The sequence below is a fragment of the Maylandia zebra genome, linkage group LG6, assembly GCF_041146795.1.
Source record: "Maylandia zebra isolate NMK-2024a linkage group LG6, Mzebra_GT3a, whole genome shotgun sequence".
Lineage (NCBI taxonomy): Eukaryota > Metazoa > Chordata > Actinopteri > Cichliformes > Cichlidae > Maylandia > Maylandia zebra.
Window position 1 is genome coordinate 25682199 of NC_135172.1, and position 21629 is coordinate 25703827.

Consider the following 21629-nt stretch of genomic DNA (forward strand, 5'->3'; position numbering starts at 1 on the left):
GGCGGGAGTTCGCGTCAGGTTTTAAGGAGGATACAGGCATGTGGTGTAGCTGATCCTGCTGGGAAGGGCTGGGCACGGCCGGGCTGAGGCGGAGTGTGGACAAGTAAACAGATGCCAAGTCAAATAAAACTCTCCAATGGAACAGCTCTGGGCAGCAGGACACATTTAACACAAACACACACACTTTGTACACATTCAGTAGACTGTTTACACACAGCGTAGGCAGCGCAGCAGACGCGGGGTGATCCAGCTCCATCGCAGCTCACTCAACCAGAGAAAATCTGTAAGCCGAGTTTCAACCACAGTCATGTGACAAATCATCTTTCCCCAACAGAGAAGAAGCTTGTTCCCTTTTCAGCCTGTAACATTAGGAGCTCTGACACAGCAGGTGCGACACACACACACATGTGCACACACCACTGTTACAAAACCCCATAATTGCAACATAAGAAACCTCATTTATCAGGCGGTTCTGGTGGGCTGTGAGGTGTGGCCACGTAAGGAGCAGTCATGCTAATCAGTGACATTTACAGACGAAGGTGTGTCTGGCTTCTGGATGTTATGTAGAGAACATGACTCTCTTTGTTGCTGCTTCATGGAAATCTCCACTCAGCTGCAGTGTTTGGTTTGGATCAAGACATGAGCTGTGCCTTCACCCCACAGATCAGCGAAGCAGTTAACAGACAGTATTAGCAATTCTTCTGTTGATCCCTGAGGCTCAGGCAAAGTCTTTGTTCTCACATGGCCGGTCAGAGGTCATTTACAGAGCAGCACCACTTCTGGACCTGGAAGGCCTGGCTTTCTCAAATTCATGGTGTATTTGATTATGAGGGAGTAGCTGATGCAAACAGATGCCCTGCACTCCAGCTGAATGCCACTTATAGGGCCCAAAGGGCTCCACAACCAGAAAAAAGTCCAACATATTTTGGGAAAAAGAATAATCAGGTGTTGAAGTTTGACTGGGAAAGACATTTCTGAATGAGCTTCAACCACTTTTTAAATTATTATTATTAGGGTGACAAAAGTTAGAGCGGCAAAGCTGGGATGCTTTGTACAGGTGCAGAGGAGGGATAGTGGATATACTGGACGAGGATGCTAGGGATAGGGGCAGCTGAAGGTACACGTTTAACTGTATTTTTTATATTACTTATTAAAATAAAACATTATTTTATTAATATTTGAGGCAGAAAAAAAACAGCACACTCACCTGTGGCTTTCTTCCATTTTTCAGTCCTTTGTTTGCAGCCATGTCATCTATTGCCAACATTAATTAATTATAATTTAATTTTGGGTGGTTTTTTGGCCATGCTCAAAAGTAATTAATACACTTCAGGATATTCCAGGATTGCTTTTAACACTTGGAAATCCATTGATGTCAGTGACTGCCTGAAGTCTATAACTCAGGGACGTCATCAAAGACTGTTTTTCCTCCTTTGAGATATTCTGTCAGACTTCTATAGCAAAACTTTTGTAAAACACCTTGAATTAGAGCTGGAAGTCTGCATTTCAATCACACGCGGCCTTTTTCATTCAGTATTCACTTTGGTGGTGTACACAGTTCACCAAACTATAAAAAAAAAGTGTCTTATAGACCTACTAACTGTAATATGATCATTGCATAGCGTATCAAACTGTAGCTAATTTTTAATTCATTAACATCCCAACTTAAGCGTGGTATATAGAAACGCACCATTTATGTGCTTCTTTTCTTTAAATTGAATAAGCACATTTTACTCTTGCACACAAATAACCTGTAGCAAACTCCATGAGTGACATTTCTGTGATTAAAAACACAAAATCAAACAAGCAAAAAACAAAACAAAAAAACCCATCCAAGAATGGCTCCAACCCGACTGGGTGGCTGATTAAGACATGCTTGGAGAGGCCCGTGAACAGGTTTAGGAATGGAAGGAGAAAAAGATCTCTCGGTGAAATCGTATAGTCCTCTTGCATTCTGCTTGACTAACAGAACAACCCAATCACAGAGGGCAAAAAACAAAACAAAAACTAAGCATGCATGTACACGCACTACAAAATATTTTGCAGAAATTCCGTTTTTTGTCTTGTCTGGGGTCTTGCTGTTGGTGTTTTTTTTGGCTTTCCTGTTTCATGTACCCACTCTCACACTATATGCAAACTAACAGGGTCACAACTTGCCCGAACACGCCGCTTCTCCAACCTCAGGAGGAGTTCCTGTTAACAAATACATGTCTGTGTTTTAAGTACGGTGTACAGCGCACGTCTATATACTGGAAACCTTATATTGGTATTCAAAAATGACTGACATGTTTAGACAGGAGGTGGAAGAATCTATACATCCGACACATGTTGGTCTGGAGTGCAACACACTCACTCACACACACACGCACAAAGAAAGCTGGCTTCAGACGTGCTGGAAGAATATGAAATGTATTTTAAAGTACAGAGTAGCAATAATCATAGTAAAACAGAACATGTGCAAAGAGAGTCAGGGGTAAAAGAAAAATATCTTTACAGTGTAAACCGACAGGTTTGTTGCAATCAGTGAGAACATTGACACGCAGTGACATTCAAACACTCACGTACAGGCACACCAAGCTGCAGCTCGGGCTGAAGAATTCAGTGTGTTGCATACAGTAAATGATTTACGGGTGACAGATTGTCTCAACAGCAGAAGTTTTCCTCTTTAAAGTTAGCGTCTTTTGCCGTAATTTTGAGTAGCTCCTCAGTAAATGTGTGGACTTCCCCTCGCTGGAGCGGCACGGCTAAGATATCAGATTTTTCCCATCAATGCAGATGAATTGACATGTGTTTAAAGGTGAAACAACAGGATGTGAAATGAACTGGATTTATTGTGTTGCTTTTCCTGGAAGCTGCTGTAACTTAAATGAAGTTCAAGTTCAAATTGCGCAGGGCCAGGAAAGCCTAGGAAGAATCAAAAATAGTTCACCCCTGATCTCAGAATATGAGCACCATCATCATCATTTAGCCGATGTTATATTTAACCTTTGCATTTCAAACCCCCCCCAAAACATTTTGCTGCCGTTTATTTCTTCACCCATCCCTTCATCTCACCTCCTTCTTACAATCTCATTTTCTTTGGGAGGAACTTGTGTTTCTTAATTAATGTGATATTTGTAACAGTGCTCTGAATACTGCAGAGTGGAGTCTTTGTTCTACAAGCTTGCTGTACATTTTTTGCTGCATCCAAAAACACAAACAAACTCCATTTATCACACACACAAACACACACACACAAACACACACACACACAGGTGCAAAAGTATTTTAACAGCCGAGGCCCGGCGGTACAGTCAGCGCCATCTTTGGGGATTATTTATGTTTATTTATTAGAGCACAGGAAGAGAGTACTATCCTTCAACCTCAATCCCATTTCTGCCACTATTTCATCTGTCCTCTTATCATCATCATCATCATTATTATTAAAACATTCCAGAGGCGGCAGGATCGAGGCAGAGACTCATTAATCAACCCTCGCCAGCAGGTGAAGCAGCGAGTCCACAGTCCTGCTATCGTGCTGCTCTCTGCCCTCCAGCTTTGATGCTGCTGTGACTGTCTGTCAGACGGACAGTGAAGGCAGCGCCTGTCCGTCGGGGTTGGCGTTTATCCCGAGGTTGGAGAGGAGGCCCTGGAGGTGTGTGATGGTGTTCAGCAGCTGCTTCTTCTCCTCCTCCAGTGCAGAAACCTGCTCCTTCAGCTGCCCCTCTGCCTGGGCCAAAGCCTCCACTCGACTCTCCAGGTTGCACACTCGAGCGTGGGACACCTGGGTGAGAACAGCGAGGGAGCGGTGACCTAATGGAACAAAGAACGGGCAAAGGCAGCTTTTCTTCTTTTGTGCAAGCGTGCGTGTGTGTGTGTACCTGGAGCTCCTCGAGCAGGTCGAGGTTCTGCTGTCGCAGGCTCTGATTGGTCCTCTCCAGCTGCGCAGCTCGCTGGTGCTGGTTGAGGGTCGGGGGCGTGTCCAGCAGCTCATCCTGCAACACGTGGTACTCCACCTCATAGGCTTGGAGCTGCTTGGACACATCCATCTCACAAACCTGAAGCAGAGGCATTTAATAACTCTCAGCTGGGTGAACATTTGAACTGCTTGCAAACAGGAGAATCGTGTTTCCATCGTGTCATACCATTATAAAAGAATGTATGTGAGGAGGATATAAAAGGAATATGACCAGGTTAAAAGTGGGTTTAATTGTTATTTTTACTGATTTGATTGATCTAAAACTCTTGCTTTGGCTTTGTAACTATTTAACTGAGTAATAATGGAAACTCAAAGTACTCCACAAGTTTAGCACTGCTGTTTATAACTCGGCTCTCATTATTGCAGCTCGGTCGTTATTCCTAATTGTTCTCACCAAAGACAACATTTGGAGGCAGTAAACAAAAGCAGCCGCACAATCACACAATTCAACAAGACTTCAAACACATTCGGTTTAGAGCTGCTCATTAACTGAGATTTCTCATATATATCTATATATTTAAATTAAAAAAATAGTCTTTTGCTCACGTGTATTCCCTTTATTTCACTGAGGGCACTTTGTGTTTCTCAGCAAAATTACGTTATCATTACTCACAGCAATGGTGGTCAAAACTAGGAACAAAGCCTCGTGTGAAACTGGGGATGTTTACTCTACAATGTCAACACATTACACACACTGAGCAGGCTGCTGTTGTCCAGACCAAAGAATTTTTCACATTTCGGCATTACAAAACAATGAACTGACCTGGAGTCTCCACACATCCAGTATGTTCACTCCCACTTTTCTTTTTTTTTTCTCAGATGAAACTGTGAGTCATAACACATGTAACATATACATAATCCGATATGAAAAAGTGGCACTGGAGGGAAAGTACCGGCAAGTAAGCAGTTTGCCATCTCATAGAAATTATAAGATAAGCGCGTACCTTCTAAAGTATAGCTTACCATGAGTTATTAGCTCTGTGTCATCTGTGATAGCTAGGGATGGGTACCGGTATCGGTTCTGACATAAACGGTAGTAACCAGACCGAAAAGCAGCGCACATTTCGGTGCTTTATTTCGGTGCTTTTTTTTTCCTAAGCTGTGATACACTTTAGATTCTAGCCAATCATTTTACGTTTCCGAGGATAGTAGGCGGGCCCAGGTACGTGCGTTCTTTTAGAGCAGAGCTACAGATTAAAATGTCCAAGGCAAAGCGGTCAAAAGTCTGGCTGTACTTCACAGCAAAAGATGCAAACTCAGCAGCAACAAGTGCTTTAAGCTGATACTGTGATACTGTCAAAGGAGGTAACACCTCAAATCCGATGAAACACCTGGCGACGCATAGCGTTTTTTTTAAAAGCCGAGAAATGCGCCGTATTTGATAGCTTGCTGCAAGAGCTCACACCGAGCGCATGTACTGTGCGTGGGTTGCCTGTTATCGGACCCGGAGTTAGCAACATCCCCCAAAAACCCGAAGAATAGAGTCCTGGCCCCTAGCCCTGTCAGTGTAGCAGAAATGATGAGGATAATGATGCAGCAGCAGCAGCCGTTCTTCTCTGCGTGAGTAGCTTAATGTTGTTCGTGTGTAATTTACGTTGAGTAGGCTAACCAGGTTATTACATTAATGCATGTAAGGTGAACTAGCAAACATCATCATAGCTACATGTGGCTGTCTTCTTGTTTGATGGAAGATACTCCCTTCACCCTGGCCAAAAAGGCTAAAATGACCAAAGAAAAAGTGGGAAACAGTTAAACATGAGAGGTTTTTGGACAAAGTTTGTGTTTTTTCCATTGATTAAGCACTGCTTCCAGCCAAGAGTGATACCATATATGCCCCATAGCTGCAGAAAAGGCTAACATTGTTATCTTTTTACAAAAAAAACTGCTGAACATGAGAGGTTTTTGGACCAATTTTGTGTTCTCCATTCTTTAAGCACCGGTTTGAGCACCGTTTGAGCACCGGCACCATTTCAAAAGTACTGGTTTGGCACCGGTATCGGATAAAACCTAAACGATACCCATCCCTAGTGATAGCTGACAGCCACATTACCGCGCACCTTAATGGTTAACATTTTCTCATGGCAACCATAAATTACACTAAAAAGTGAAACCTGACCAAGACTATGAGATTTTACCCACTCGAGTTGATCAGCGTGAGAGGCCCATCTTACTGACGTGGTATTTTTCCAAATGGTGACGCATGAGGTAAAATTTGCATAACTTCACACACACACACTCCACCCATCAGCTGCTCTCATCACTGTTGTAAAGGCAGGGTGTGGCTGGCCCTGATAGCCTCTGTCACTCAAGCAGGATATCATTCTCCTTTGTCTCATTGTGAAGCCATTAAACTGTCTCCTTTAACTGCTGCGAGTTGTAAAACCAGATCTCAAAATGAAACATCTGTTCCGTGAACTTAGTAAAAATGTTTTAATAGTTTCGTGAGCTCATTTAGAGCAACAACAGACAAGAAAAGAACGTCCAGTTTTACAACAGCTAATCTGATGAGCTCGGTGCTGGTTATCGTGTGAACGATGTCTGGTATGAGCGTGAGTAAAGGCACAAAGTCGCCAAAATAAACTGCAGGAGGACCACCAGGAAATTTTTTATAACAAACCTCACAGCTGAACATGGAGGACATTTCAAAGACAAACAAAGGCAAACTGGCTAAAGCTAAAGCTATCCAGAGCTCAGAGCCAGCCACAAGCCAGCAGCCTCGGTATGAGCAACGGATCAAAGATGTTACGAGGAGAATTATGGAGATAAATGAAAACGTTTTTTTATTACATAAATCTTCTCCACCTCCTCAATCCAAAGTTTTATCTGTTAAAACTTTGGATTGAAGACGAGCTGATTTTTGCCATATGTCAAATATAGATCTTAGAAAGAAAACTGAAAGCTGCAAAAATCTGTAGCATTAGGTCCCACAGGAAGTAACAGGCGTTCCTCTGTTTTCACATACGAAGTTCAGATCATTTTAAATAGAATGTTTGTGTTATAAAGGCATCAAATTGTGCAAAAGATCAATATTTTTGTCACACCGGCTGTTGTAGAATCAGCGTTTCTGCATTTTCAACTAGAGCATGGCGATATGACCAAAAATATTTATCACGATATACATTTGAAAATTTGTGATAACAATATAACTAACGATATAACTGACACTAGACAAAATACTTTACAACTCCTCAACTTTATTAGTGCAAAAAAACAAAAAACAAAAAAACAACCATGAACAAGCAGCTGTTTTTTTTATGTGCATTAAAGTTATATAAAAATTTAACAGTGCAAATGCAAAATCCTTGCTGACAGTTTAACCTAAAGGCATTTCCAGTGGAAATTGGCCAACATATCCTCAGCATAACCATGTATCCACAAAACTTAAAAAGAGGTTATACACATAATAGGGTACTATTATGTTGAAGCGCAGTACGTATCACTCCGCGAGGCTCCTTCCTACGATAGCCGTAATGCTCCGACAATCCATCAAGCGGTGTGGGTTCGTAGCTTAGCAAAGTCGTACTGAAACATTTGACCGATTTTCGAGCGCCGTGTACGACATAAAATTGTTTCCAGGTCAGTAAACACAACCAGAATTCATACATAAGGCACACGGGATTATAAGGGGCACTGTCGATTTTCAGAAAAATCAAAGGATTGATTTTCCAAAAAACACGGTAATAACGACGGCCTGCTAGCATGCACTACCAAAAATAGTGCTTTGTTGTGTATCTGATGGACGAAAGCTAAACCAGTTCCACACCACTGAAGTTGCAGCATTTTTACAAACCAATTCTGGTTCATCCGTTTCATTTAACGATCAACTTTCGCTCTTCTCATTCTGCGTCGCCGCCATGTGCGTATGTAAACAAAGGCACTGCGCATGCGCCAGTATTACCGTGAACGGTATGATATAGCCGAGCCCTATTTTCAACCATAGAAAAGACCAAATATCAAGAGTCTGATAGAAAACACTGGGGAAAAAAAAAGAAGTTACTTTTTACCGCTGACTAACATTTATCTAGAATAGTTATGCATCACTCGCTCTTTAAAATGAAAGTACACACGTACATTGTGAACAGATATTTCTTTAGGAATTCATAGAGAAAGTCTTTCTCACTGTCCTACATCCAACTAGTTGTTAGTTTTGTTTCAAACATGAAAATTAAAAATCACGCCAGACCAATTGTTCAGCAATGACTCAATTATCTCAATAGGCAAGGTTATTATCGTTAATGAAAACTAACGAAATAACGAAAACTAGAAGTGAAAAAACATTTTCGTTAACGGAAACAAAAATAAAAACAAAAAAAGGAAAACTAACTAAAACTGTAATGAGTGTTCACAAAACTAACTAAAATTACCTGAATTTATAGCAAAAATGTGTTTAGTTTTCATTGATGTGTGCGTGTCATACAATAGTCAAGGGTGAAAATAAGTTTAGTTTCCAGATTTTTCTCTTGCTGTCTCATTATGCCAGCAGGTGGCAGTACGTTAGTCGAGTCGTCTGTGTTGCTGCTCCGTCCACGCGCAGAATCATGTCAGGAAAAGTCGTGAGAAAGCGCCAGAGTCAAATTTGGGATTACTTTGAACATGACTGTGTTTTGGATGAAGCAAGTGTCTTGTAGTGGAAAGAGACAAATTATGAGGGGCATTTCTAAAGGGAAAAAAATCCCACAAACCTTAAAGTGCACTTGAAAAGCTCACACAAGAAGGCTAACCTAGCTTACCTTGAGAAGGTAAGGGAGCACACTCAACCCTCATCCCCAGAAACAGAAGCTAACCCCAGGCAAGGCAGCGTGATGCATCCCGAGACAACAGGACGGAGATATCTACATAACTGTGTGAGTCAATTGCCTTCAAAAAGTTTATCAATTCATATGAACCAAAATTATGAACACCCGGTGCTGCAAGAGTTAATAGTCTTATTGGGGCCAAGATATACATTTTATAGTTGCCTGGTATCAATGGTTGTTCATCTGCCTTTATTTATTTATTTATTTAAAGAACCCATAGCTGGGAATGTGAGTTGTCTGTCTCTGCATGTTAGCCCTGCGACAGGCAGGCGACCTGTCCAGGGTGCAGGGTATGGTAGCTGGAATAGCAACATACCCAAGGATAAGCAGAAGAGCATGACTGATATGATGAAACTGGGATTTTGTTACACTTAATTATTGCAAACACAACTAAAACTATAACTGAAACTAATCAAAACTAAACTGAAACTAAGGATTTTCAAATAAAATAAAAACTAAACTAGCAAACAATTGGTAAAAACTAATTAAAACTGATATAAAATTGAAAATCTGAAGTCAAAACTAAATAAAAACTAATAAAATCGCAAAACTATTAAAACCCTGTCAATAGGACGATGGCTCACAACCTTTCTATAGCTCCCAAAACTCAATACATAAGATCACACTGATAAAAAAAAAAAAAAAAAAAAAAAAATAGATTTCTGTACTCCAGTGTTAAAATTAGGGCTGCTCAATTAATCGAATTTTAATCACGATTACGATCTGGGCTTTCAACGATCATTAAAAATGACTGAGCCGATTATTAGCCCCTCCCTCGTGCTTTACTCTCGCGCTGCTCCGTGTGGCAAATCGAGCGCACCTCTCTGCATTTCGAACACGTGTCACAACAATTAAGAGGACCCGAGGGAAGCTCGGAAAGCTAAGCAGAAGTTATTTGGAGAGGAGAGTGACTGCCGTTGGTTGAAAAGAGAGGTAAAGAAAACTTCAGTGGTGTGGAAACATTGTGGGTTCGCGGAGTCAGACGTGGATCAAGTAGACATAGTGTGTAAACTTTGCTACAGTGTCGTAGCTGCACCACAGAGCAACACTGCAAAGTTCACTAAACATAGATGTTTACATTTTTCATTTATTTTTTATATTGCAAACATTTGCACTGTTATCAGTATTTGCACACTATTTTATATTATTTTTTAAAGTCATTATTCAATACATTGTTATTGTTAAATAAATATCGTCAAATAATCGAGATCTCAATTTCAGTGAAAATAATCGCGATTATCATTTTTGCCATAATCGAGCAGCCCTAGTTAAAATGAGTAGTTACACATTACTAAACAACTTTGTCTCCTTGTCTAACCTGGTTGATGGTTTTCTCCATCTGTACAAGGCCCAGGTTGGGTAGCATGGTCTTGATGAAATCCACAATAGACTCCAAGCTATCGTGCTGCAGGATCAGAGGCTTGTGGCTCCCCAGCAGGCTTAAGGCCACCTTGAAGATGACCTCTGACCCCTGCAGAAACACCATATCTGACAGAGGACAAAAAGGAAGGATAAGTTACAGAGGCAAGCGGGGAAAAAACCCAGAAAACACAGGGAAAGGAGGCTAAAAAAGGCTCTAGCGTGACGGCACTCTTAAATTACATATTGTAAAAATCAATACTGACATGTGCTGACAGCAGAGCTTACCCTGTTTAATGGCAACTTAAAGGCTCATTAATGGGAACAATGATTTGACGTCAGCAGAAAACGTTTAAGCAAACATAAATGTAGGCCATTGTGAATCTGCAGAGCCAGAGAGCATTTGTGTGTGTATACTGTGAATACATCAGGGTGTGGTAAGGGTTAGGCAGGATTGCATGAGATCATACAGAAGATTAAGGAATGGCAGCAGAGGTGTGGGCCCCACAGATGATATCAAAAACCTGACAGTGCAAATGTGATGGCCGCTAAGCGCAACACACGCACGCTCGTGCACGTCAACACACACACAAATGAAGTGTTATGCTCAGATGAGCACAAGGAGCCAGTGAGTCTGGTTCAATGACTGAGTACTATGTAAGAAATTAGGCGTGAAAACAAAAGTGCGGAAGGAATGAGGTAGAGAGAAAGGCAACTCCAGAAAACATATACCCTCTGTGGGCGTGATGGCATTTACACAAATGAGGAAAAGGTCACTTAACAGATAAACAGTAACTGTAACTGAGTCTCAGTGTGCACATGACTCAACTGAATCCTTTACTTTGCCTGAAGTCCCTCCCCAACTCCTTCACCAAACTTTCAGGATTATAGTACTACTTATCTTCAATCAGTTACTAAAATTTCATTTAGCTCTGACAATTTCCTTTCAGCATTTTGGGTTCAAGATCTAATTAGATGAGATACCTAGGGAGTAGAGATAACTAAACATCACTGTAAACGCCCCGTCATCCTTTTTCCTGTCATGCGTCAATACTGCTGTGCTTCTATCAGGAAGAAGAAACAAGGCGGCGACCCACCAAATCCACTGTGCAGAAATAGAAAGCCTTCAAAGCTTACCAAAAACTCTGGCCACAAACCCGAGGGGAAAGTGTGAGGCGAAGACCGTGAGGAACCAGGGGGTGGCATATAAGCTGGGCCCGATCTCCTGCTGCTCCAAGTGGCTGTAAAGATCCCTGTGATAGTCATGAAGCAGTCGCGACAGCTGGTACATCTGGATCTGAGAGGAGCAACAGCACTTCGTTGTAAAGGTGTAACATGACTTTGTATGAGGGGCTTTTATTATTTCACACATGCTTTAAAAACTGGATCTGTTATACATGAACATTTGTAGGATTTTAATAGAGAGTATTCAGGAAGACAAACGTCTTGGTAAAAAATGGAAAGATTTTTTTCCCCTTAAGTTTACGACGCAAACACAAGTTTTAGAATGGACCAATAACACGACACCTTATTATGAGGTCACCTCCTTGGAGGGTAAAACGAGGGCTTCCTGTGTGGTATGACAATTATTTTTTAAGCAATTTTTCACTTATCATTAATGAGCCACTCCGTTCATTCACCATAGCAAAGTATAGAGTATTGCACTACATGTGAATACTTTCCTAACTCCCTCATACAAAGTGCTGCGGTGAGGTCATATCAATTTGTCTTTCTACAGAGCAACTCCAACGTTATCCGTGGTAGATCACATCCACACCAAGTTTACCAAAGGTGCCTCATTTAAAGTGGTATAAGAAATAAGTTTTGATTAGATTAATGTTAAACTGAAATGCTGACAACAGTGACTCTTAAACTAGTCAGGGTACACTATGGAAAATGGCCTTTTTACCAGTGCTGGATTATGCAGATGTCATTTAAGTGTATGCTGCTGCCTCACTGTGTATTATCGTCACTTAACACTCAAAGAGAACAACACAGTTTATTTTTAAAACCATCTTTAATTAAATTTCACGTTATTTATGATCGGGGTTAGCCATATGAGTGTTTGTACACAAGGATGGGAAAAACTTTTAAGCACCTCACAGAACTTTCAGGTTAGGCCTCAGCCATAAAGGCCAGTTGTTGACTGCTTGGCAACCACTATTCCTGGATGAAAATGAGGATGCAACCAGTTACATGAGGTTCCTTGCAAATACTATGAAATCAGTCACACAGACCTAGAACATAGTGATCCTGTGGCCACCACAGACCACAAGGGAAAAATGTGTCTACCTCAACCAGCTGGTGAGTAGCTGCTGGTTGCCGCTGAGTGAAATTGGTCACAAAGAGCCACATGGTGCTGCCGTAAAAGCTTGTAATCACTTTGATTAACAGCAGATTTGGCACAGTTTGTGTGGAAGAACCAGACTCGCCAGGAATTCTTTCAGCTGCTCCCCTCTTGGGGTCACCACAGCAGACAACCTGCCTCATCCCGTCATCATATTTGCTTTGACAATATAGAATTTCTCGTTTTGACCTCAAAAACCACAAAATGATTGATGAGTTATTATCTGGTTTTGTTCACTTTCATTCTAGCAGCAAAGTAAAATGAGGGATTGTTCACAAAAGGTGTGTATAACGTTCACAAAGTGGAAAGCCGTCAAGGACCTTTTGAATTTATTGATTAAGGATCACGAGCACCAAGATCGTAACAGCACTTCGTTCATATTCATAGTTTGAAGCTTGAGAAAAAGCAACAGTCCTGTGCAATATTATTGTGGAGTATGCCGCATGTTGGACTGGTGTTGGACTCCCTGGATTAGCTCACAAGCTTTTTATTGTTACGTGACCTGCGCTTGAATTCAGGAACAAAACACATGATGTTTAGCATGATAACAAGGTTGTTTAGCATTTAACCATAGTATGTAGCTCTTTTGGTTCTAGTTCTATCAAAAGATGAAATTCAATCCCACACTGGAATTCAAAACCAATGACGTAGTTATCTGTAACACGAGCACTATTTACCAACTGTGTGGCGAGTACTAATGCAACTAAATTCCAATGCCAAGCACTAAGACCATGTCTCAACCTCACCAACGCTCTAGAGGCCATTAATTCACTGTTTTTGTTTGAAAACGAAAACGTAAGCAGACGTGTCATCTAAAAACAAAAAAAGGGGAATAAGAAGCATCAAATTCCAGAAAATGTGAGTTAGTGACATTACTCAACTACATAACCACTGGAACTGGAGGGCTTTGCTCATGTGATTCAAGTATTTAAGAAAGGGAAACATAATGTAGATTAAGTTGTTTGGGGACACTGACAAGAGAATATTGTGTGGGTGAACACTGTACCTGCAGGATAATCATGTCAGGCCTGTACTGTTTGCGGAGCCCAGCATCGTACATTAGAAATTTGAGCATGTCGAAGGCGTCTTCTTCCCCCATGTGTAAAAGCAGCACTCCAGCGATGAAGGACAGGCCCTGGCAGTATCCCACCTACAAAAACGACAACCACAAACTTGATGCCGACAACACAGGGGAGGGAAACTCTCTCAAGTCTAAAAGACAGGTAACAGCTGGCTTTTTTTTCTTCCTTTTTTCCACTGAATATCAAAAGAAACATGCAGAATGAAAGAGGAGAAAGGCAGAAATAAAGCAAAAACAGAATTCAATGATACCTCAGGGTCAAGCAGTGAGTAGGCTTTCAGGATATTATAGAGAGACAGCTGTCCTGCCCCCAGCTGGGCTTGGAAATATGGATGTGTGGGAAAAGTACGACCTGGAAGAGAAGAGCGGAGCGGCATATTATCTCTCAGCAACGTCCGTAGTTTGCATTAAATATTATTTCAAACTAATGCACCAGATACGCAGTCGAAAACAACACTGACACAGCTTTAGAAGTGTAACATTTTCTTCTCATGGTTTATTTTAATTCGCTCTATTCTATTCAGCAGCATCTGGGTGTGTCCATGTTTTTGAACAAAGCATATACACTGCTGATCTTCGCTGTGGATGCAGAACTTCTCACTTTGCTGTTGACGTTAAAAAGGAGCTCAGTGCAGCTGCATGCACGTACTCTTTTGGAGCAAACACGCTTACAAACAGGTTCTTGAGAAGCGCACAGATGAATGCAGCTTTTTAAAGAGAACCGATCCCCGTGCTTCAGAGGCTTAACGTGTATTAGTGGATTGGACGTGTATGTTTCAAAAATGACAATAAGGAATGCGCTCCATTTAAAAACAAAACAAAAAAGCACTCTAAGGAAGGACAGACTAGTAATTGGCAGGTGTGTGTCAGGGGACTGAGGACTTGATTTACAGTTAGTGATGTGAGGTTTTAGAGAACCGAATGAAAACCGTGTGAGTGTATATTAAAGGAATGTGCGTGGGGGATTTAAGCTGGTGAACATAATGTCATGACTCCCTCCCCTGCCTGGAGGAAAGTGTGTCTATTCTGCTACATAAAAGGTGTGGGAATGCAATGTGTTACGCACCTACATTCTAACCAAAAAAATAAATAAATTCCTCTTTTGCTTGTTTATGTGAAGGAAATAGCCTTGAGCTGCCATAAATCTTCTACCTGCATTCTTATTTTTGTAGCTTCAGTGTGACAAACACTGTGTTTATCACACTGCATATAACACCTTTATATTAGACCATGTATGCAAACCACCAGTTTGTATGTGCACGCCGTTACAGCTGTCCCTGCCCTATTAGATGTAGAGTAAATAACATGAAAAACACAGGGTCAAAAGCAAAAACTGAGGGAGGGGAAGCACTACAGGGACAGATCTGTGGGTGGATGTGTCTATGTATATATATGTGGGTGTTATATGGGTGGGGTGTAGGTAGTGAGTGTATGTGGGTTTTTGGGTGGGAGGTGTTGGGAGCATTTAAGGGAGAAAGTGTTAAAATGAGGTTTGACAAATACAAAAGAATATATGCAGTTTATGTGGCGTTTGCTATGTACGTTTGACTTCTTGGTATCACGCAGAAGGAAATTTACATTTTTCACAGTACTTGTCAAAGAATGACCATAAACCAGTGGGAACAATGAGGTGTTTGGCTACGTGAATTTATAAACATCACACACGTCACACAAAGAGACTGACAAATTGATTATTTAAAAGCAACAGTTCTACTAAAATCTTATGTTTTCTTTTCCTTTATGCACTGTAGCTACAAAGTAGTGATTATGCTTGGCATGCATGCTGACTGAAGCGCCAAACAAAAGGATTAGAGAGGCTCCCGTGCTCACAATCAGCTGTTGCACCTATATTAAAGGTTATAGATGTACAGGGTATGACGACAAAGAATCAAACACTTTACTTTCTAAGTAAATATGGCTCTTAAACCATTAAAGGCATTCTCCTTATAGTCGTTCAGCTTGCTCCTGTTATGTTTGGCTCACTCTTCGAAAGTCTCATTCTGAACACCTGAAGGGGAAAATCTGTGATACACACTTTTGACAGTTTTGCTGCACGTTCAACCTGAGACGCCTCTGGGTCATTCCAGTAGAACTCGACACTGACTGTCTAAACACAAAAACACAAACGATGCTCCTGATTGGGCTTCAATGTTAAAGGATCAGTCCAAGGTCATGAGGAAACTGCCAGTGTGAATCTGCAAGTGGTCTAAGTGTGACTGTCAGGGAGTCATCCAAACGTTGCAAAACAGCATAAATAAGAACAGAAAAAAAGGCAATGAATCAAGTTTAGCTCACGAGTTTTTTTGTTTTTAAATTACAGGTTCTTCAACAGGCAGCCTGCAGGCCAACGATCACCAGTGGTAATCAGGGGTTCAAATGGGATTAATAATGCGTTGGCAGTGTTTGTGGCATACATAGCATTTAGAGAAAATATATTATTTAAAGAAACAACCAACTTACATTTGGCTGTAAAAGAAAGTGTGTAGGCATTTTATGCATACAACGACTGCAATTAGACTAAAGTTATTAGACTTAACTGATGACATAAAATGTGTTTATTTATTTACTGTTTTGAATTAGACTGCGATTCGTAAAATATACACATTGTTAAAAATCACTTTTGTGACATTGACGACATGGGAAAGCGAATGTACCAGGCACATTTAGATAACCCACACGCAGTTTAACCCTGCATGTTAACCGTGGATGCATTACCCAGGTCGATGAGGATGGCATGTTGCTGTGAGGTGAGTTGTTTCAGCAGCTCTTTGTATGGAGTGTGATTAGAAGGGGGCCGGGAAGGGACTGTCTGTGTTAACCGGTACTGTTCGGCGAGAAACTTCCAGATCTCTCCTCTGTGTTGCCTTGGGACACCTGCCAGACAACGATAAAGGAAGGAGAGGGTGATGAGGACAAACGTGGGACAGAACGCTACCATGTTGAGTGAAACGCGTCCGCCATGTCCAAAGGGATTTCTACCCTTCTTGAGTTATTAACTATTTGTACATGCCTGTAGAACTTAGTAACAGAAGTTGTCTCCATCATAATTTTAATCTACTAATATCCCGAGCATCGTTCAATCACCGCTTGCCCGCTTCTTGCATGTAAAATTTACTCTCAGCTTCCTCTCAGATGGATTATCCAGCTTGTATCCCTAATTCACCAGGTTCTCAGACTGCTATTTGTTATATGGTGACCTTTCTGTGTGTAAATACGTGTGTTGGACTCGTTGTTCGAGGCCGTGTGCACAGTAGATAACCTTCCTGTCCACGCTGCAGAACATGCTGATACTAGAAAATGGACAGAACAAAAAGGCCTGATGATTAGAGACACGCACCAGAGATAAAAATGTCAAAGGGAATAGACACCGAGTTCACTGTGCCCAAAAACAGTGAGTAGAATGCCTCATGGAATTCAGTCACCTTGCTTTTGCCACATTTTAAAAAACAGTTATGAAGATAAGTTACAGTTTTTGGAGCTTTGTGCGTTAAGGTTTGGTCAATATTTGAAAATCTCTGCTGATTTTAAGAAGAATAAACATTTACAGGAGGAACTGATATAGAGCATGTGTTTGTGGAGCCAAGTATGTACCTTGTGCAACTGCAGTATGTATGGTCTCGGCGTCAAATTTGACCTTTGCCCTCCCGGGAGTTCCTAGCATTTTCTCCCACACCAGCGTGACCTCCTTCAGACACGGAGTGATTTCTTCATAGTCCAACTTCAGGCGCTTGTTCTGCAGATCGTTCTCTGATGCTACAAACACAAACACACAAACAACACATGTGAGAAAAAGCAACAACACTGTGCGTTTGCTGGTGGAGCTGAGGTGTTAGGACTCGGTTTCTGAGAACTATTTGAGGCCCATCATCTCATCATTATGTGCGCTGCTCAAAACTCTCGGAATTATGCGCTATCGATTTCAGTTTGGTTTTGCGTATTAAAATGAGCCTCACATAGCACCCGTGCACTTTGATAAATTACTAATCCTGACTTTCGTTCGCTCTTTGTTGTGGCAAAGTGATGAGCAGAAACATGCAGCTGCACTGCATTAATACACTTCTCAGCAAAGGTCAGAAGATACAGGTGATAGTGAGTGAAAAGAAAAGAAAATCACTAAACAGCGGTGACAACTTGCTTGATGACTCTTCAGGTTCTTTAAGGAAAGTGTCCCCTTTACATGGCATCCAGAGTGCAATTTACTCTACTGTGCTTAACCATGCTGATTATAGAAACTTTACTGTCACTAGATCTGCTTCTATGGGTGTTTTCTTTGCAACCCCTTCAAAGGAACATAAGACCACAGCTGTCTGTCCGACCCTCTGCAACATCCTGTAGCTGGAATTCTCAATAGATCCCTTCAGTTAGTACAGAAAGTGTTGCTCTAAGCTATGAAAGACACAGCTCTTGTTTACGACCCACAGTCAAAAAAATACCCCGAGGATGCCTTAATTTTCACATGGAGATCTAATTAGCAATAACTGGAGACGTACATAATTGCAACATCCCCTTTATTTATGAAACTTTTTTGTTTGTCTTTTTTGGTTCGATGTAAAGGAAAACCTCCCACTGGACTTTCAGGTTAGTACAGTTTACAAACCAAACAGAAAAACACAAACTGAATTCCGTTGCAACATGTTGACACCAGTGATCAAAGAAGGTGAGGGCACACCCAGCACCCCTCATCTGTTCCTCTCTCTATGACAACACCCTTCCTCTCTCCCTCCCCAAATCTCTTAGCCCAAAACCCATGTCTTCTCTCTTTTTTCTTCTCAGTCAATCCCATGTCTGTATAGTCCCACCACCACCCCCTCCCTCTTCCCCTGTGGACGCCCCCACCCTTTCCGTTCAAATGTGGTGTCCACCCAGTGACCAGCTGCAGCTTGGCTGCGCTCGGGAGAGTGATATCATCATTACAGGAGGACAGAGACAGAGGCAGGAGGCCACCCATCGCAGCCGGCACTGCAAAGGACTCTAGGAAAATAAGGTGTAAGAGGAAAAAAGGCTGAATGAATATTAAAAAAATAAAAATAAAAAATAGAAAGAAAAAGACTAGCAGCACAATTTTATTAAACAAACTAAGAAATGTAATTTTAGGGCTGCTTTGAACTCACAAAATAAACGGTCTAAGGAAAAAAACTGAAAAAAAGCTGTATGAATACCTTTTATGGGACATAAATCAGAAATGTAGAGGAATGACCTGGAAGGCATAATCTAGATTAATGGGAAAAAACTTGGACGGAGCAGATAGCTGACACACCCATAGTAAGAATAGATGCTGAGGCTGTGGCCATGCCGTCTGTCTTATCATCTGTTCAGAGCAACCAGTGTCTCGTCACTCAGGAGTGGCACACTGGCAGGAGCCCAGCTAGCGCTCCTTCTCTTTCCTCTGTCTAGCCTTCTCCTTGTCTCCTACTTTCTTTTCTTTCTCTTTCACTGCCGCCGGAAAACTCCACCCTTGATAAAACACAACAGGATAGGATAACCCACCCTGGAGCTGACAAAGATACGCACACATGGATGGACGTGCACGCGCGTGTTTTCATAGTTGACCCACAAACCAGGCGGCAGCGAGAGAGATAAACTCATAGAATGGAGGATACGGAGTCGGGCTCCACCCTGACAAATAACGGACAGAAAGGTGGAGTGCACGCTGTGGGAGACTAAAACACAATAAATCTACAGAGCGCCAAGAAAGCCGCCACACGCTGGCAATGTTTGGATTGGTGTGTGTTTGTGTAGTGCGATCAGAGTGTCTGCGTGAGGCAGAATTGTGAGGCTGTGGTCCCAACTGTATTTTCTTTTTCTTACATCAATATTGACCTTCATTCGTTAATCTAGCACCATGTGCTTGTCAATTTATGGTTCATAAATAGAGGCAGAGGTATGACACATGGCTAGATGGGTGTAGATATGAGCCAACTGGGTCAGGAAAAAGGTGGTGCACTTGGCACACCCATAGATGTGCCTACCAGGAAGCAATTTTGGGCGCGCGCGCGCACACACATGCAATAACGTGTTATATAACTTGATCATTTGTGGTTTGTGATTTTAAATAAAGAAAAGTAGGTGTATACTCAATTTGCAAAGCTTTAAGAGCATGCATTTGGAAAGGCGTGTTGCCAGTGTCTTAAACAAAGACTCGTCCTACTTTTTAGCTTCCAGAGAAACCAACTCATCGTGTAGTCAATGACTACCGATGAGCCACGTGAAACAAACAGTACCTGCATGTTATCATGTAGACAGAGCGAATTCAGACAGAACTGCAGTAATATTTAACACACCTCAAAAATTTTAGAGTTAAGGGCTAATAAAACACTTTTTCACAGCAATAAAGCACCATTTGGCTCATCCAGTTTTTCTATTTTGTGTGCATTTCGTTTTGATGTGTACATCTCAAATTCAGGCAAACATTGAAGTTTTTTCTCCACCTCAACAGGATGCTTGAGTAGCTGCTGTGTAGATTACGGGCTGAACACCACAACACTGTGAAATGCGATAGCAAAGTTTGATTATATGTCTCACTGTAGGGAAGTTTATTTTAACTTCTCTGTTTAGGGCTATTTTTTAAGAGTTGTTACTTGTAAATATGAATAAATCTCAAAAGTCAGTGTGGGCTCATTGCGTGTATCTGTTTTTAAAAAAAAAAAAAAATCCCTTTATTCATCCAGCTCACCTTGTAGCTTCTGGTTCTCTCTCTCCATCCTCTGCAGGAGAATCTGCTGCAGGATGGCCTTCTTCCAGAGATCCCTCAGCTCCTCTTTGGTTCTCTTCGTCTTCTCCTCAGGCACCGGTCTCATCGCCGAGTCCCCAGATCCTCCACCCACGATCTGGGCCACAACCTGACAGGCATCAGACCCATCTTAAAGACATTTAAAAGATTATCATATTAGTTTACATTAGATTATTTTGCACAAGATGTTTACTGTAGCAAATGTAAAAAAAGATCTTAATTTAGATTGAGAAATGTATCTTTAAAAACAGTTTTGTTGAGCAAAAAAAAAAAAGCAATAAACACTCCAAGTCATTTCAATTTAAAATGAAACAATCACAAATATCTTCTGGAGTTAGAAGCTTATTAATAAAAACATTTATGAGCAGCACATTCACATTCCTTCATCTGGACTAGCAGATAACACGCCGTTTAAGAACTGCAGGCCTTCCGATTAGATTCAGACCCACAGTTCTGGGTTTGTGTGTTAGATGTGTTGTGATTCTTTCACCATTAGCAATGACAATAAGCAAGAAATTTACATTTCATTTACACTTCATTTACATTTGTTCAACACTTCACTTTGTTTACAGGTATGAACAAAACTTTTGTTCATACCTGACAGAGGCGAGTGTCAACTTCTTCTTACTTTCAAACGTGTTGGTATAAAAAGGAACAAAATCATCGTCTCTAAAAAAATTCAAGTAGCCTTCCAGACCCCTCTCTCTCTCTTCTTTCTCTCTCTTTCGGTGAACCTCACGGACACTCATGCAAAACAACAAGAAAATGCTAAACATAGATATATTTGACACAGTTGGGTGCAACACACAGACAGTAAAAAAAAAAAAAAAAAAAAGCGTTTGTGTGACTCCACCTCAAAGTACAGGGTGGATCCCAAACCTCAAAATACCCTGTGTTGTTTAGAGGAGCGACATACCAACTATCCAGATCGCACTTCTCTTTCAGTTCGCGGGAATATCACGATTGATCCTGATCACTAAAATACACACGTACACACATACCTTAGCCTAACTTAGGTATGTAAATCTGATGCTTATCTTGTCAAAGACTCTTCTGAGGAAAAAAAATAAATAAATATGTAAAGGTCATCCTTTCAATACTACAAAAAACACTCACGCACACCACAATGGCGGGCTTTGTGTAAAACGAGTCTTATATTTGTGGAGTGATCATCTGTTTCTAAGACATGCTGAAACCAGCCGAGTCACCACACAAATTTATGGCTCTTCAGTTATAAAAGAGGTGAAGACAAAGCAAACTCATGGACGACACACACAGAAAGACACTAAGACACTCACACGCGCGCGCACAACTCTCTTAACAGATTCATGTTTCTTACTAGAGAGAGACAACTGCTG

General features: G+C 41.3%; 1 protein-coding gene across 6 annotated transcripts in view; it reads right to left on the reverse strand.

Annotated features, from left to right (window-relative positions):
• Window positions 1-2390: 2390 nt before the first annotated feature.
• Window positions 2391-21629, reverse strand: part of tbc1d1 (TBC1 (tre-2/USP6, BUB2, cdc16) domain family, member 1) — a 57855-nt gene continuing 38616 nt past the window's right edge. For all 6 annotated transcript variants that reach the window (XM_004564287.6, XM_076884939.1, XM_004564289.6 and 3 more), the window contains 9 exons: window positions 20215-20400; window positions 17133-17294; window positions 16257-16415; window positions 13793-13893; window positions 13467-13610; window positions 11251-11410; window positions 10073-10242; window positions 3861-4037; window positions 2391-3763 (listed from right to left, as the gene is read on the reverse strand). In XM_004564287.6, coding sequence (XP_004564344.1) covers window positions 3560-3763; window positions 3861-4037; window positions 10073-10242; window positions 11251-11410; window positions 13467-13610; window positions 13793-13893; window positions 16257-16415; window positions 17133-17294; window positions 20215-20400 — 1463 coding nt within the window. In that variant the 3' untranslated portion in view covers window positions 2391-3559. The remainder of the gene's footprint in view (window positions 3764-3860; window positions 4038-10072; window positions 10243-11250; window positions 11411-13466; window positions 13611-13792; window positions 13894-16256; window positions 16416-17132; window positions 17295-20214; window positions 20401-21629) is intronic.